This window comes from Ranitomeya imitator, chromosome 5, assembly GCF_032444005.1.
Source record: "Ranitomeya imitator isolate aRanImi1 chromosome 5, aRanImi1.pri, whole genome shotgun sequence".
Lineage (NCBI taxonomy): Eukaryota > Metazoa > Chordata > Amphibia > Anura > Dendrobatidae > Ranitomeya > Ranitomeya imitator.
The window spans coordinates 182458695-182475851 of NC_091286.1; the positions used below are offsets into that span (position 1 = coordinate 182458695).

A 17157-nucleotide genomic window follows, 5' to 3' on the forward strand; every position below is an offset into this window, starting at 1 on the left:
TGACGTCGAGGCATATCTGACAACGTTTGAGCGGACGGCATTGAGAGAGAAGTGGCCGAAGGCACGATGGGCCGATTTGATTGCCCCGTTTCTCTCCGGCGAGGCCCAAAAAGCTTACCATGATTTGGACCCGGAGGTCGCTCAGGACTTTGAGAAGCTGAAAGCAGAGATCCTGGCCCGGCTGGGTGTGACGACGGCTGTCCGTGCACAGAGGGTACATCAGTGGACATACCAGCAGGATAAACCAGCGCGGTCTCAGATGTTCGACCTGATCTACTTGACAAAGAAATGGCTGCAACCTGAGGTACTGACAATACCCGAAATAATCCAGCGGGTTGTCCTGGACAAGTACCTGAGAGTACTACCCCCAGCGCTGAAAAGGTGGGTAAGCCAAGGAAATCCCACGACAGCGGATCAACTTGTGGAGTTGGTCGAGCGTTATTCCGTGGCAGAAGGACTTCCCGACGACACCGCCAAACCCCGGTCTGTGCCTCCTCCTCGTGGAACCGGTAAGACTGTTCCAGGGACCACGGGTGAAGGAAAATCGCTTAAAACTGTGGGGGAGGAGTCCGGGACTGCTCGCACTCCGAGACCAAGAGTATTGGACGGTGGTCTCAGTAGGGGACCTGTTAGGTGTTTCCGCTGCCATGAGAAGGGTCAGGTTTCTGCGAACTGTCCTGTTACCGCTGAACCCATGCAGTGCGACGTTATAGACTCTAGAAAACGCATGTCTTTGGTTACACAGCTAGTGAGTGTGAATGCGGGTCAAAATGATACAGTGAAACACCTGTGTGAATTATCTGTTGATGGGAAAAATGTTGTGGCATTACTAGACTCTGGAAGTGTGGTGACTCTGGTGAAAGCTAGTCTAGTGGCACTTCCGTCTGGTCCGTCTGACAAGTTTTCTGTGACGTGTGTGCATGGTGACACCCGCTCGTACTTAACAGCGGTCATATGGATTTCTACTCCCTATGGGTCAGTGCAGCACAAAGTGGGACTCGTTCCCGCATTGTTACATGATGTAATCCTGGGCAGGGATTTTCCCTATTTCTGGCAGTTGTGGGAGAATCAGTTGCTCCTTCACGGTAGCTGTACCCGTGAATCTTCTCCCATGCCATCTGGAGGTCCCGAGTCCCTAGAGGAGACCCCACAGGAAGATGTTGCTGGGGAGGTTAGTGAATCTAACCTTCAGTACCCCTTCTCCGTCATGGCGGGGGAAACAGAGGAAACTGAGGAACCTCAGCGAGAGGCGGAGGCAGACAGCCATCCGGCACCCTGCCTGACAGATTTGGGAGTCCAGGTGGATGACTTCCACAGCGAGCAAATGAAAGATCCTACCTTGACTCCGGCTAGGAAAAATGTAAAAATGATAGATGGGGTACCCGTAGAACCTGACACTAGGCTAGCGTACCCGTATATGGTTCTTGAAAATGATTTGCTCTACCAGGTAGAAAAAAAAAGGGGAAGACACAGTGCAACGGTTAGTGGTACCCAAACCTTATCGGCGGAAGGTACTGGATTTGGCCCACGGTCATATAATGGGGGGACATCTGGGGGTACAGAAAACCACAGAAAGGATATTGCATTGTTTTGTGTGGCCTGGAATACATTGTGATGTGCGTAACTATTGTGAGTCCTGTCCAGAGTGCCAAATCGCGGCCCCTAAATCTCAGTTCCGTAGCCCTTTGGTACCCCTTCCCCGATCCGCACGTGGGCACCAACATATCCTCGTCATCGTGGACTATGCCACTCGTTACCCGGAAGCCGTCCCTTTGCGTAACACAGCTACCAAGACGATCGCCAAGGAATTGGTACAAGTGTTTAGTCGGGTGGGAATTCCAAAACAGATACTCACCGACCAGGGGACTCCCTTTATGTCGAGGGTAATGAAGGAGCTCTGCAGGCTCTTACAAATAGACCCGTTGCGTACGTCTGTCTATCACCCTCAAACAGATGGCCTGGTTGAGCGCTTCAACAAAACCTTAAAACAGATGCTCCGGAAGGCGATAAACAAAGATGGGAAGAACTGGGATTACTTGTTACCCTATTTGCTGTTTGCCATTAGGGAAGTTCCCCAGTCTTCCACAGGATTTTCGCCTTTCGAACTGTTGTACACCGGTCGTCCCCGGGGACTGCTGGACGTCGCAAAAGAAACCTGGGAAGGTCAAGTCACTCCCTTTAAAACGGTGATCGACCATGTAACACAAATGCAGGATCGTATTGCCGCTGTCATGCCCATTGTTAGGGACCATATGTTACAGGCCCAGGGAGCCCAGAGGCAAAGTTATGATAGAGGCGCTAAGGTCCGTACATTTGCACCCGGCGATAGGGTGTTGGTCCTAATCCCTACGGTGGATAGTAAATTCCTGGCGAAATGGCAGGGCCCGTTTGAGGTCCGAGAAAGAGTTGGTGAAGTGAACTATAAAGTGTACCAGCCGGGTAAGAGAAAACCGGAACAGATTTATCATGTGAATCTGATAAAATCCTGGAAAGACCGCTCTGCCCTAACGGCGGATCTGCCCCGTCCGGTTTGTTCACCTACTGTACCAGAGGTGCAGGTTGCTGAGACTCTCTCAGAACGACAAAAATCTGAGGTTAAGCAATTTTTGTTACAGAACCGACAGTTCTTCTCCGAAAAACCTGGCCGGACGAAGTTGGTGAAACATGAGATTGTCACAGAGCCTGGCGTCACTGTTCATGTGAAGCCCTACCGGATTCCGGAAGCCCGCCGTGAAGCCGTCTCCCGGGAAGTGATGGCAATGTTGGACTTAGGAGTCACTGAGGAGTCACACAGCGCCTGGTCCAGTCCAATTGTGTTGATACCTAAACCGGATGGCTCCATCCGGTTTTGTAATGACTTTAGGAAACTGAATGCAGTTTCTAAATTTGATGCGTACCCTATGCCCCGGGTCGATGAGTTGATCGACCGGCTTGGTAAAGCCCGATACATTACGACCCTGGATTTAACAAAGGGGTACTGGCAGATTCCTCTGGCCGAGGCGGCCAGAGAGAAGACGGCATTTGCTACACCGGAAGGTCTGTTCCAGTATGTCTATATGCCGTTTGGACTTCACGGAGCTCCCGCAACGTTCCAGAGATTGATGGATCGAGTCTTGAGGCCTCACAGACAGTACGCTTCTGCCTACCTGGATGACATCGTAATTTACAGCATGGACTGGGAAACTCATCTCCAGAAGGTACAAGCGGTGATTGATGACCTGCGAGATGCAGGTTTAACGGCAAACCCCAAGAAATGCCACATCGGGCTTGAAGAAGCCCGATACTTGGGCTACGTGATTGGCCGAGGAGTGGTTAAACCCCAGATCGACAAAATACAGGCAATTCAGGGCTGGCCACAACCAGTGAACAAGAAACAAGTGCAGGCTTTCCTGGGGATTGCCGGCTATTATCGCCGGTTCATACCCAATTTTGCAGCCATGGCTACTCCCTTGACGGATCTTACCAAGGGGAAGGGTTCCGTCATGGTAAAATGGACCTCAGCTGCTGAAGAGGCCTTCCACAGCCTGAAACGGGCTTTGTGCTCTCAGCCCGTACTAGTGACTCCTGATTTCAGCAGCGAGTTTGTGGTACAAACTGATGCCTCTGATACTGGTGTCGGAGCTGTACTTTCCCAGGTGAGGGACGGAGTCGAACACCCGGTCCTCTATCTCAGTCGGAAACTGAATGTACATGAGCAGAGGTATGCGGTGGTTGAAAAAGAGTGCCTAGCCATTAAATGGGCTCTCGACTCCCTCAAGTATTACTTGGCTGGTAGGAAGTTTAGGCTGGTCACAGACCATGCCCCTCTCAAGTGGATGCACCTCCACAAGGACCGTAATAGTCGGGTAACCCGGTGGTTCCTTGCCCTGCAGGCTTACTCTTTTACGGTGGAGCACCGACCTGGGGTGCAGATGGGGAACGCCGATGCCCTATCCCGAGTGCACTGTTTCAAAAGTGTTCTTGCTCGACCGGAGTGGTCTGAGCAAGGGGGGGGGATATGTAAGACTCATGCTGGTGTGGTAGATGGAGGCAGGTATATCTCGCCCAGGTGTTTGTCCTATGTGAATTAGGCCACTCAGTATCTTCAGGGTGCTAATGGGTTAATGATTGCAGGAATAAAAGATGACCAGCTGGGTGTTTCCAGTCTCTGCCTGGGGCACACAGATTGCCTGCCTGTGTGAGACAAACGTGAGTGAAGAGCTCTGCTCAAGATCTGTATGATGTTAGCTGGGTGGGAGAAGCCCCCCCAGTTGTTGAGATAGCAACGTATTTGTTTAGTTAGTGCCGGACAGGCTAGGATTTATTTTTATGTTTTGTTTTTTGTGTTGCTTTCACGTTAATAAATCTGACCTGAGGTCAGCCTGCTCAGAAACCTGCTGTACGCCTCAGATTCAATGCACAAACCACGTGTCCTTTGACCCCAGCAAAGGCGATCCCAGAGTGTTTTGTCACAGTGTGGATAGTTAAAACGCGACAGACAAATTAGAGGTCAGTGAGAAGTGGCCGTAAGGGGTGTTTTCGATAAGGAGCAAATTAGAACATCAACCAGAGAGAAAAGGTAGGCAGAAATAGAATATAGATAGCAGAGAGCACCAGGAAAAAGGGGGAAAACGCAGTGCACAGACATAGGGATAGACAGTGAAAGCCACGTAGCTGTGAAAGGGATTATCTTTCGTCTGAGTGAATAATTGTGTGTGAAAGAAGGTGACTGATACATGAGACTCCTTGCTTGAATGTGCATGCCGTGTGTAACATAGTAACATAGTAAGGCCGAAAAAAGACATTTGTCCATCCAGTAAGATATAAGGATTTGAGAATAAAAATCATGATTGTATAAGGGAGTCCAATTAGTTGTGATCCTTGGTCAACTGGCACCAGGATAAAACAAAGGAACGGTAATAAGTAAAAACACATAGTCACAAGTGTATGAATGAGATAAGGTGAAACCAAATATTTTGTTGCCAACTGATATTTGAGGAGGCTGCAAGTGAAGCAACTGAGCTAAATGCTCTGCAGATTTTGTGTGGGCTGTGTATGTTTTAGGAAAAGAACAGACGAGAATGTTGCTGCACACCCTGCGAGAGGGCTCCTCCAGAGACTGATCGATGCATCCATTACTAAAACTATGTGCATCCAAGTCAATCCCCGTAACGATGAATATGAACAAATGCTATAGTTGAGAAAAGGATATGGTCTCCCCATCCTATGGGGATTCGGCAGAAGAAAATGAGAAGAAAGTCCGACACTGGCACTAGGCCTTTGAAGTACCTGTAGGTTAAGGGAAAAATCATATCTCATCTCAAAAGGGGGAACTGATCGGGAAATCAGGGACCACCTTGACATATTCTTTAATTCATATATATTTTCTAGTTGTAACAGGCAATGTTCAGACATGTCTGTCATATGCCATTCTGACCTTTCATTAGAACTGCTGACATGACTACGCTTAAGAGTTATATTGATATGGGGAAGATAATGACAGGTGGTGATATCTATTAGCTATATAACGGGTTATAAACTGCATTAGGGTAAGGCTAATTACATTGATTTTGGGACCTTGTGGTATTGAACACCTGTTCACAGATCACTTCTTATGGAAAAACACCTGATCAATTAATGATGATCTCATTTGTAATAAACAGCTGATGTGTGCATGACCAGAATGTATACCCCCACTCAAAAGAGTATATAAGGGCAAGGTGTAACTAATTAAACTATAGCTCTGGGAGAGGCGCGGCTTGCTGGGGATCAGGAGTCGACCTGTGTTACAGGAGCTCCTGAAAAATCCCTTATTTTGAGCGGCTATATGCATACATTTTGGGAAGAAATCTCTTGAAACTTTATTTAAAGGACTCAGGACCAGGACGCATAATGAAAAAGACAACTTTTATGAAGCCACAAGCAATTTCGGGACATACCGACCCCAGCAGAGGCCTTGCTGCAGGCATGTGCTCATATGACAAGAGGCTGCACTCATCGGTGCTACCAAGCCCCAGTTTTATGCCACCTAAAGGAGGATCTCTGGTCAGGCTCCCCTCCACAGCGACTCCCGTGCTGAAGCCCACAGGCCTATACAGAGGAGGATCGAAGACTGCTGCTACCCTCGAAGGTAGGCCTAAAGCCGCGGTCTCGCCTGAACAAGCGAGACCGGGTGCAGGGAGAGACGCCGAAACCCCGCCCAAAACCACGCCCACGTTGTGTGGCAGGCCCACTCTCGGAGGAGGCAGCCCGGTCCCAGTTGCGGGAAAGTCTCCAGGAGACCCTCTGCTACAAGCGGCCCCCGTCCACGAGTCCCCGGGGCTCTCTGCGGCGGCCGCGCATGTCGGGGCTGCCGCCGGGAGCAGATCCAAAGCGGCGGCATCGCCCGGACGTGCGAGGCCAGAGGGTAGAAGAAGCGCCGAAGCTCCGCCCACTGTTCCGCCCATGGAGCGCGGCGGCGCCGCCCCCGGAGGACGGAGCCGCAACCAAGCGTCGGAGATCACGGCGGGTGAGCCGGCGCTGTGTGTGGCTCACGCCGTGAGGCCCCCGGGACCCACCGGGAGCAGTGGCAAGGCAGCGGCATCGCTGGGACAGAAGAGACGGGGAAGCAGAAGGAGCGTCGGAGCTCCGCCCATCGCTCGCACAGGCACTGCTGTGAGCAGCGGAGAATACACTGGCCCCGCTGCAGAAGAATCTCCAGGTGAGATCCAACCACGGGCGGCTCCTGCTCTGCTATATAAAGGCACACTCGCTCCTGCCCCCCAGACCGACAGGTCATCTGAAAATAGAGCGGTGGCTTTGCTGTCAACGGCGGGGAAGGGGAGCAGGAGGAGGGATGAAACCCCGCCCTCGACTCCGCCCACATCTAGCAGCGGAACGATAACAATGGAAAAAATAAGACAGGCTGCTAGCCGCACTCTAAATTATGATGCCCCCGCATTTGTGCCCCAGCCCAAACGCCAGATGACAGAGAGGCATGGGGCTGAAGGGGACAAATTAACTCTTGATGACATCTCACAAATAAATCACCACCCACAAGTGGCACCTTTACAGATAACCAGCCACTGTTCTATCCAAGGGGGGGAGAAACACACCATAGAAGCTATATATTCTTTCCCCAGTGCAAAAGAGGTGAGAGACACAGAAAGACCCCCAACCGAATTATTTATTGATGATTTGATGCGAGTCTTCTGCAACCGTTTTAACAAAAAAATGGAGGAACATTCACTAATGATGGACAAAATCTTGCTTTCTTTTAATCCGCCAAGCACTCGCCCACCTAGTACGGATACAGCTACCGAATCATACATAAAAGACGCGTTGACATCCATTACGGATAACCTAGACTCCTCCTCGTCCTTATCTTCCTCAAGGTCTTCTCTCTACGATTCTTCTTCATCAGCACATAATTCATACGCAACCTCTGCATACTCTTCTGATAATAATATGGAGGATTTTTCCTCCGGGAGCTATGACCTTCCCTGCACGGATCCTCCGCCGACTCCTCCTGTGTCCTCTGCCTTGTTAGAAAGTCTACAAAGAGACATAGATTCACTCAAATGTAACTTGGCATCTCTGGAAGATCATAGACGCAGAAACAACGTGAAAATCAGAGGAGTCCCGGAGTCTGTTAAACCCCCCCACCTGAAAAGCTACATCCGCCAAATGATCTCTAATTTCTTTCCGGACGTCAACGAACCCAATATTATTGAAAGAATCTACCGAATTAAAAGACCTATGTCCCTTCCATCAGATGTGCCAAGAGACATTATTGTCTCCTTTTTTCCAGCCTGGGTTAGGGGCAAACTGTTTGACCTCTCCTCTGAAAAAAGCTTCTTGACTTCCCCATATGGCCACCTAACATTCTTCAGAGACTTGTCTAAAGACACTTTGAAAAAACGACGAGATTTTTCACCCGTTATACGGGAGCTCCAGAGGTCCCATTTTGCCTATTCTTGGTCGCCTTCCTCCACTCTTTTGGTGAAACTCCTGTCCGGAGTGGTACATGTCGCAACACCAGAGGAGGGTATGACCTTTCTGCAGCGACATGGTCTGATTCCTTCTAGAACCTCTAATGGTCCTACTTGACTTGTAGTCCTGTCCTATACGTAGATTACACATCCTAATATGCTTATAAGTTCCAGTTATATCTCTTCCCAATAATTAGCCTTGATTTTGAGCCAAACTTTTCTGTTGTCCACATAGTTACAGGAAAACGAACTTCCCTCCATTTAGTTTAGGATCGCCTTAAGGTGCTTCCAGACATGACGGGCCTACGTGTACAGAAGAATTTAATGCACCTTCATTTTAACTTGTTTTTCTTACAGGTTCCTAGGTGTACATCGAAGTATTGTTTAGCTACAAATTGCTGCGTTATTCTACTTTTAATTTGAAGTCTCGATTAGCCACATAAGGCAACGTTGAACCCTGTTTACATTTCATACTGACGTATTACTTTGAAAGTTTGCTTTATTGTTAGATGCTATTATGAAGCGACAGTTATTTCGTGTATTTTTATGCTACTGTATGCTAGTTGGTACATGTGCCTGTCTTGCTTCTTCCCTCAATCCCCTTAATTTTGGGGATATCTTTCCCTTCCCTATCCCTATCTTTCCTTCACCCCTTTATCCATATTCCCATATAAAGAAAATTTCAATAAAAATTATTTGATAATAAACTATGGCTCTGGAAACAGATCATCTGTCTGTCCCATCACTGCTCGAACATCCTCATATCTGGCAACCATCCAATATCCCTGAGGGTCTGACTTGCAGACCTCCATAACAAAAGTGAATTAGATTCCTGAAGTCTCAAACACAAATTGCTCATTTTATCCTTGCAGATTTAAATATGCAGCATGTCAATTCTTTTAGCGTTTTTGCAGCAGATTTCACTCATACTAATGAGTAGGGAAAAATATGGAGCAAAAACACATGTAAAAAAATGCATTAAAGGGGACTTGACATGTGCCCTATGTCCCCAGAACCACCAGAAGTTGCGACTACCTATATAAATAACCATGCCTAACAGTCCCTTTAGTACATTAAGCAAAAACACATATTTAGAAAAAAGTTCTAAAGTCCGTTTATGATGTGTTAATGAACCATTTCATTAGTCGATGGCGTGTTCGTTTCCCCAGACTAGGCAGCCCACTCAGAATGTTATCAAGACCCTGTAGGCGTGATAACATGGCTTACAAAAGCCAGCACCATCGCTAGTGCCATACTTATCTAGCGCACGCGAGTGTCTTTGTATACACACATATCATTGAGCCTCTGAAGCAGAGTGTATGTGTCCCAGCTTCAGAGACGCACACTGCACATGATCTGAAGTCATTTGTAGCAAAAATCATCATCTCCTATGAACGACGACCATGGGTTATCGTACATAGGAGATCCACAATGACAATCACGGTGGTCTTCTGAAGACCCCTTGTTGTCATGCCAACCCATCGGCGCCCCGCAATTATGCCACAGGGGCACAGATGGGCAGGGTAAGGCTAGGTTCATATTGCGTTAGAGCAATCCGTTTAGCGCCTAGCGCTAGCGGATTGCGCTAACGCAATGTTGTTTTATGGGGTCGCGTTAATGTCCCCGCTCTCGCAGATCGGAGATCTGCGAGAGCGGAAAACGGACCTCGGGCGTGCCACAAAACACCGGCACATCGCTAGCGCGTGCCGAAAATGGCACGCGCTAGTGATGAGCGTCCCAATTGGTGTTAATGGGCGCGCTAACGGACGCGTTGCACGGCGTTAATTTCGTCCGTTAGCGCGGTCCCATTAATGCAATGAGAACCTAGCCTTAGGGATGCACTTCCTGTAAGATTGAAAAGAGCATTTAACATGTTAACATGGTGGATCGCGATTCTACCCGCAGCTGTTAAGGGAACATGAAAGCTGATCAACTCAGCTGTCATGTGCCAGAAAAGATGTAATCTCACATCAAATGTCAGGACACAATCTATGACGTACCTATAGGTCATGAAGCGGTTAGAGAGTAACTGCTGTTTTAATTTTATTTCATAAATTAATAGTAGTCATGGCCAAAAGTATTAACACCCCTGCAATTCTGTCAGATAATACTCAGTTTCTTCCTGAAAATGATTGTAATCACAAATTCTTTGGTATTATTATCTTCATTTAATTTGTCTTAAATGAAAAAGACACAAAAAGAATTGTCCTAAAGCCAAATTGGATATAATTCCACACCAAACATAAAAAAGGGGGTGGACAAAAGTATTGGCACCGTTCGAAAAATCATGTGATGCTTCTCTAATTTGTGTAATTAACAGCACCTGTAACTTACCTGTGGCACCTAACAGGTGTTGGCAATAACTAAATCACACTTGCAGCCAGTTGACATGGAATAAAGTTGACTCAACCTCTGTCCTGTGTCCTTGTGTGTACCACATTGAGCATGGAGAAAAGAAAGAAGACCAAAGAAATGTCTGAGGACTTAAGAAACCAAATTGTGAGGAAGCATGAGCAATCTCAAGGCTACAAGTCCATCTCCAAAGACCTGAATGTTCCTGTGTCTACCGTGCGCAGTGTCATCAAGAAGTTTAAAGCCCATGGCACTGTGGCTAACCTCCCTAGATGTGGATGGAAAAGAAAAATTGACAAGAGATTTCAACGCAAGATTGTGCGAATGTTGGATAAAGAACCTCGACTAACATCCAAACAAGTTCAAGCTGCCCTGCAGTCCGTGGGTACAACAGTGTCAACCTGTACTATCTGTCGGCGTCTGAATGAAAAGGGACTGTATGGTAGGAGACCCAGGAAGACCCCACTTCTTATCCCGAGACATAAAAAAGCCTGGCTGGAGTTTGCCAAAACTGACCTGAAAAAGCCTAAAACGTTTTGGAAGAATGTGCTCTGGTCAGATGAGACAAAAGTAGAGCCTTTTGGGCAAAGGCATCAACATAGAGTTTACAGGACAAAAAAAGAGGCATTCAAAGAAAAGAACACGGTCCCTACAGTCAAACATGGCAGAGGTTCCCTGATGTTTTGGGGTTGCTTTGCTGCTTCTGGCACTGGACTGCTTGACCGTGTGCATGGCATTATGAAGTCTGAAGACTACCAACAAATGTTGCAGCATAATGTAGGGCCCAGTGTAAGAAAGCTGGGTCTCCCTCAGAGGTCATGGGTCTTCCAGCAGGACAATGACCAAAAACACACTTCAAAAAGCACTAGAAAATGGTTTGAGAGAAAGCACTGGAGACTTCTAAGGTGGCCAGCAATGAGTCCAGACCTGAATCCCATAGAACACCTGTGGAGAGATCTAAAAATGGCAGTTTGGAGAAGGCACCCTTCAAATATCAGGGACCTGGAGCAGTTTGCCAAAGAAGAATGATCTAAAATTCCAGCAGAGCACTGTAAGAAACTTATTGATGGTTACTGGAAGCGGTTGGTCGCAGTTATTTTGGCTAAAGGTTGTGCAGCCAAGTATTAGGCTGAGGGTGCCAATACTTTTGTCTGGCCCATTTTTGGAGTTTTGTGTGAAATGATCAATGTTTTGCTTTTTGCTTCATTCTCTTTTGTGTTTTTTTCATTTAAGACAAATTAAATGAAGATAATAATACCAAAGAATTTGTGATTACAATCATTTTCAGGAAGAAACTGAGTATTATCTGACAGAATTGCAGGGGTGTTAATACTTTTGGCCATGACTGTATGTGTGAAAATATTAAGATATGCAATATATCTGATCAGAGAAGTCCGTTTCTTTCTCTTCCTGAATGAACATTTCATTCTCATTCTTAATTTGCGGGTAAAATTTGTCTCTAGTGAATACAGACTTTCACATGCAGTTTTATGGAGAGAAAGGTGGAGGAAGAGGGAGAAACAACAGTCAGAGATAGGCTTGCAGCTACACTTTAACCAGTAGCATATAAAAACATAGCTGAGAAACTTTGGAATTAAGTATCACTTACCTTATTAAACCAATTGGGACTCCTCCTCTTCGCAAGGGACAATGTTGTACCAAAACCTGCAAAGATCCCTGCTGTTGCAACTGTCCCAAGAAAAATTCCACCTGATGGATACACATAGAAGTCAGGTTAAAATATTCATTTTTAAATTATAACCATTTGAAATGGAACCTGTCACCTTAGAAAGCTCTATTTTCATGCATATAAAGGGTTAATCTATAGGTAAATAGCATTATAATGTTGCCTGGCTGCCTTACTGGAAGTGCAGGTATCGGGAGAATATTATTTCCTCCCGAGTGTCGCCGGTTTTCACTCATGGGGGTATCCACAGAGGCCAGCAAGCTATAACCTGCCACAGAGCCCAGCCAGCTCTCCTGCCACGGAGCCCAGTCAGCCACGGGCCTGCCACAGAGGCCAGCAAGCTATATCCTGCAACATAGCCCAGCCAGCTCTCCTGCCACAGAGCCCAGCCATAGAGGCCAGCAAGCTATAACCTGTCACAGAGCCCAGCCAGCTCTCCTGCCACGGAGCCCAGTCAGCCACGGGCCTGCCACAGAGGCCAGCAAGCTATATCCTGCCACAGAGCCCAGCCAGCTCTCCTGCCACAGAGCCCAGCCACAGAGGCCAGCCAGCTATAACCTGCCACAGAGCCCAGCCAGCTCTCCTGCCACAGAGCCCAGCCAGCCACGGGCCTGCCAGAGGTCAGCAAGCTATAACCTGCCACAGAGCCCAGCCAGCTCTCCTGCTACAGAGCCCAGCCAGCCAAGCCGTACCAGAGCAGCCATGTCTTCTTCTGGGAGCCCTCCCTCCCGTCGGCAGCGCAATGAGGTAAATGTTTTTTTACATAATTTTGCTCTCTCGCCCTCTCTCTTTTGTGTGTGTGTGTGTATGTATGTATGTGTGTGTGTATGTATGTGTGAATGTGTGTGTGTGTGTATTTGTGTATGTATGTGTATATATTAATGTATTTTGCCATTTTTCATCTTTGTAGGAAGCTGCTGCCACAGTCCAAGAGGCGCTCCCCGAAGAAGAGGGAAGGGGTGGAAAAAGACCTGGAGCGGAATCACAATTGGTATGGTTTCTTTCATGTAAGAAGTTGTGTTTCTCCTTTTTTAACAAGTGAGAGGATTGTGAAAAGGTGGCGGTCGATCAGGGATCGCTATAAGAAGGAATTCAACAAAGAGATGTGTGCCCCGAGGGGATCTGGAGGACGCAGGAGCAGATACAAGTATGCCGAAGCCCTGTCGTTCCTCAGGTTAACGATGGTGACACGATTGTAAATATTACCCACCACATGTAATAACCAATGTTTAACATGTCTAAACCTCTTTTGCTCTTTCAGTCAGGGCCATGCAATTACAGCATATTGTTTGTTTTTCTCTTTTGTTCCACAGCACCGTCGGGAGCACTCGGGAGCCTGCAGCACAGTTGAACCCTTCTAAGGCGATCCCTGAGGAGGCCGCCACCGAGGGACACTTTGACAGTGCCGGCCCCTCTGCACCTTCCCAGCCTTCCCACACATCGGATCTCTCTGTCCCATCTGCGAGCGCTGGGGCATCCTGGTTGGTTCCATAGCATGTATCTGCTGGTGAGGATATAATGTTTCCTGTACCCACCCCTCTGCTCCTGCCACCTCTAGTACACCTGTAGCATCGGGGCGCCATCGGCAGAGGGGTCAGGTACATAATTATGCGCCCGAGTTCTTACACCTGAACTTCTGAAAGTTTTGGAAGAGCAAAATGCTGCAGGTTTTAATTTAATAAATAAAAGTGTACTCAAGATACATACACTTCTGATGCGTTCAGAGGCAAGACAGTCACCGAACAACACTTTTTTCCAGTCGGTACTTGAGCAAATGAAGACGCTATCTACTTCTCAGCAGATGCAAGTAATGGAATCCTGCCAGTTGACTCTAGCGCTCATTGCCTCAAAAGCAGAGACACTAACCACCCATGCTGCAACTGCCCCCGCTTCATCCACTGTCCATCACTACAGCCACTACCATCACCCACATCGTGCAGGTGCCCCGTCCCACCAGCCACAACACTTCCAGTGTTCCCGTGCCCCTTACCACCAGCCACACTACCAGCCTACAGCCCGTGCCCCTTCCCACCAATATGATGATCCAACCTATACCACTTAGCATCTACTTCATCCGCGCCTCCTCTCCCTGCCCACTACCACCAGCCTCCATCACCTCCTTCCCAACCCTCTTCTCCACCCATCATTGCTTCTGCCTCTCAATCCTCCCAAAACATCACATACACCCCTTCATCCTACCAAATTCCTAACCCCAATCCCACTTTCCTGTCCACCCGCTCAATTGCCTTCTCCACTCCTTCACCACTACCTATTGATCCTTCCCCACCACCAACACATTCCTCTCTCCACACTCCTACTGTCGAAGTGTCCCTATCCGACAGCCCCTCTAGCACTATCTCCACCCCAACTTATTCCAATCTACAGTTTTGTGTTCTGCTAAATAAATTTTACTTTTGTGTTGTAAAATAAAAGTTTGGTTTTGTTATTTAAAAAAATAAATAAATAAAACTATGTTGTTTACAGCTATTTTGTATTTATTCTTTATAAGGTATAGATAACACTTTGGTTTTACCTTTTACCCAAGTTGTGTACCTGTTTGGGTTATACCCAAAGTATTTTAGCTCTAACCAATAAACCTTGTTTAACCAAACAGGTACACAACTTGGTTAAACCAAACAGGTACACAACTTGGGTAAAAGGTAAAATACTTGTTACAAGGAAAAAGACAAATTGTTCAAACTCTCGCATCCTGCCAGTCTATTCTTCCTTTGGGTGAAATAAAATATTTTGCAAATTGATCCCGAATTCTGGAAACAGTGGCAGAACGTCTATTCGTTTGGTTGCTATAATCAGCCAAGGTGGTTTGTTCAGCCTGGTCCTCAATGGAAATCTGTTCCTTGGATAGCACATAATTGTGCAGGACAACACACGCTCTCACTACCTCATCCACAGTGGCTGTCTTCAGAAGATCGTTGGGTACAGCCGGGACCAGCTGCTTGGAAAGCATCACCAAACCGCGCGCCGTACTTTGCCTGTAGGATATTATTGCAAGAGAGCTTGGCTGAGTAGATTACACAAGAAGGAAAACACACAGCAAGTCAGCAGGATCTAGGAGCAACATGGCAGATGTGACAACCTACATGGTGAGCTGCAGCATGTGCTACATGTTCACAGATCGACCAGAAGAAGAATCAAATTTCACCTGTCAGAAGTGTAGACTAGTGGCCCTTTTAGAAGAAAAGGTGCGGGGTCTGGAAGAAAGAATAGCAACTTTGAAACTCATCAAAGAGAATGAAGACTTTCTAGACAGAACAGAAGCATCTCTACTGGTCACAGAAGGTGAAAAAAGTGTCAGAGAACCTCCAAAAGCAGATGAGTGGAAGCATGTGACCAAAAGAAGCAAGAAGACCATGGAGAAATCACCAACCACACAACTGAAGAACCGATATCAAATCTTTGTAGAGGATGAAGATGGCACACCTAAGGATGAAGCAATACCAGCAGGAGAACTCTCCATTTAGCGGTTAAGATCCCAAATGCACACTCCACCATTCTCTGTGCAGGTGTGAGTCGGTAGTTGAAAACTCTTTTAGTATTGTTTAAACCACGGCTGGAGTAGGGTTTCAAATGATGTTCTGAAAGCTAAAAGGCTTCATCCCCAACACAAACAAAAGGCATTGGTGGCTCAGAGGTTTGAGGCAGTGGTCTTGGGGGGGGGGGGGCGGAGGGGGGTGAATTTACAGGTTTGTCCATACAAATGCCGCCCCATAGAAGACAGTTTGAAAACTTGTGAATCATTTGAGCGGCCATACGCCCCAATATCCACTGCTACAACTTTGTAATCCGCATCGGCGATGACCATCAGCACGATGGAAAAGTACTTTTTATAGTTGAAATACTCGGATCCAGAACCAGCTGGTTTCACGGTACGGATAGGTTTCCCATCCACCGCGCCAAAGCAATTGGGAAACTGACACACTTCCTGGAATCTACTACTTCCAACCATGTCTGCATTGTGGGATGTGGAATGAAATCATTGCGCAGAGAGTCCCACAGTGCACGGCAAGTGTGCCTCACTATTCCAGATATGGTTGAAATTCCCAGTCTGAACTGGAAATGTAGTGAAGACAGGGATTCTCCAGTAGCTACAAATCTGTGAACAAAAGCAAGGCAGAAATTACTGCAAATTCAAAATGTCAATCAATCAATGAAAGTGCGCTACTAGAGTACATCCAAAAAGTATGCTTACCGAAGAGTGACCATCAGATGCTCAGCCGGTGTAATGGACAATCTGCAAAATGTATCACTCCTTATTAGATGTTCAATCTGCTCCCCCGATACATCAAAGTTCTAAGCTTTCATCCGCACATAGCTGAAAAACTTCTCTGGGTCTCCTCGTAGCTCCATGTAAAAAGTAGAAAAGATTTCACGCTTCATTCTCTCTGCCGTGATAGGGTGGATCCACAAACGGCGTCGGCGCAGACGCATGATGCGCTGTCTCTATCACTCCTTCTCAAGAACAATTGTTTTCAATCGATTCGCCTCTACGATGAAATCCACGTTGTTCTGCAGAATCTTCGCAATAATGCCGTCCATCTTGCTCCTCTCAAACCTGTCACTGATGGCCTGTAGGAACACTGTATATATAATTTTCAGGGGGGCAATCACATTTTTAGCCTGTCAGGGGGCGTTTTTAAAAGCCGGATCCGTCAAAAAACGGATGGAAAAATGGATGAAACTGATGACAACCGGATGAGACGGATCCAATTTTCACAAAATAAGCCGGATCCGGTGCTGTGGCGAGACACCGGAACCAGCAAGCGCCGCAGCACCTGATGTGTGAAAGTAGCCTTAACCCTCGCAACACTTACTATGATGGAGGAAATATAACTCTGGATTTGACATCACTGACACCATTAGGTGTAGTAAATCATATCCTCCCTTTTTTCCCAAAGACGGAAGGTTTGGCACCTTAAAAGGGAAGGTACCGCTTTTGTAGATCATTAATAAATCAATGTAATGTAGCATAACATGCTGTTATAACCAAGTTTTTATTGCATTTGAAACATATTTTGTGTGTTATAGGAGTTTAACGAAGGCACTGGGGGCTGACATCTTGCTTTTACAGTAGCAGCACGACACTATCAGTGCCATAATACGGCACCCCATGGTCATAGAAGATAACAGACGGACTCCAACCCTATATAT

General features: G+C 47.1%; 1 protein-coding gene across 3 annotated transcripts in view; it reads right to left on the reverse strand.

Annotated features, from left to right (window-relative positions):
* TMEM242 (transmembrane protein 242) overlaps nucleotides 1–17157 on the reverse strand; it is a 564077-nt gene that overhangs the window by 461273 nt on the left and 85647 nt on the right. For all 3 annotated transcript variants that reach the window (XM_069769395.1, XM_069769394.1, XM_069769393.1), the window contains exon 2: nucleotides 11911–12011. In XM_069769395.1, coding sequence (XP_069625496.1) covers nucleotides 11911–12011 — 101 coding nt within the window. The remainder of the gene's footprint in view (nucleotides 1–11910; nucleotides 12012–17157) is intronic.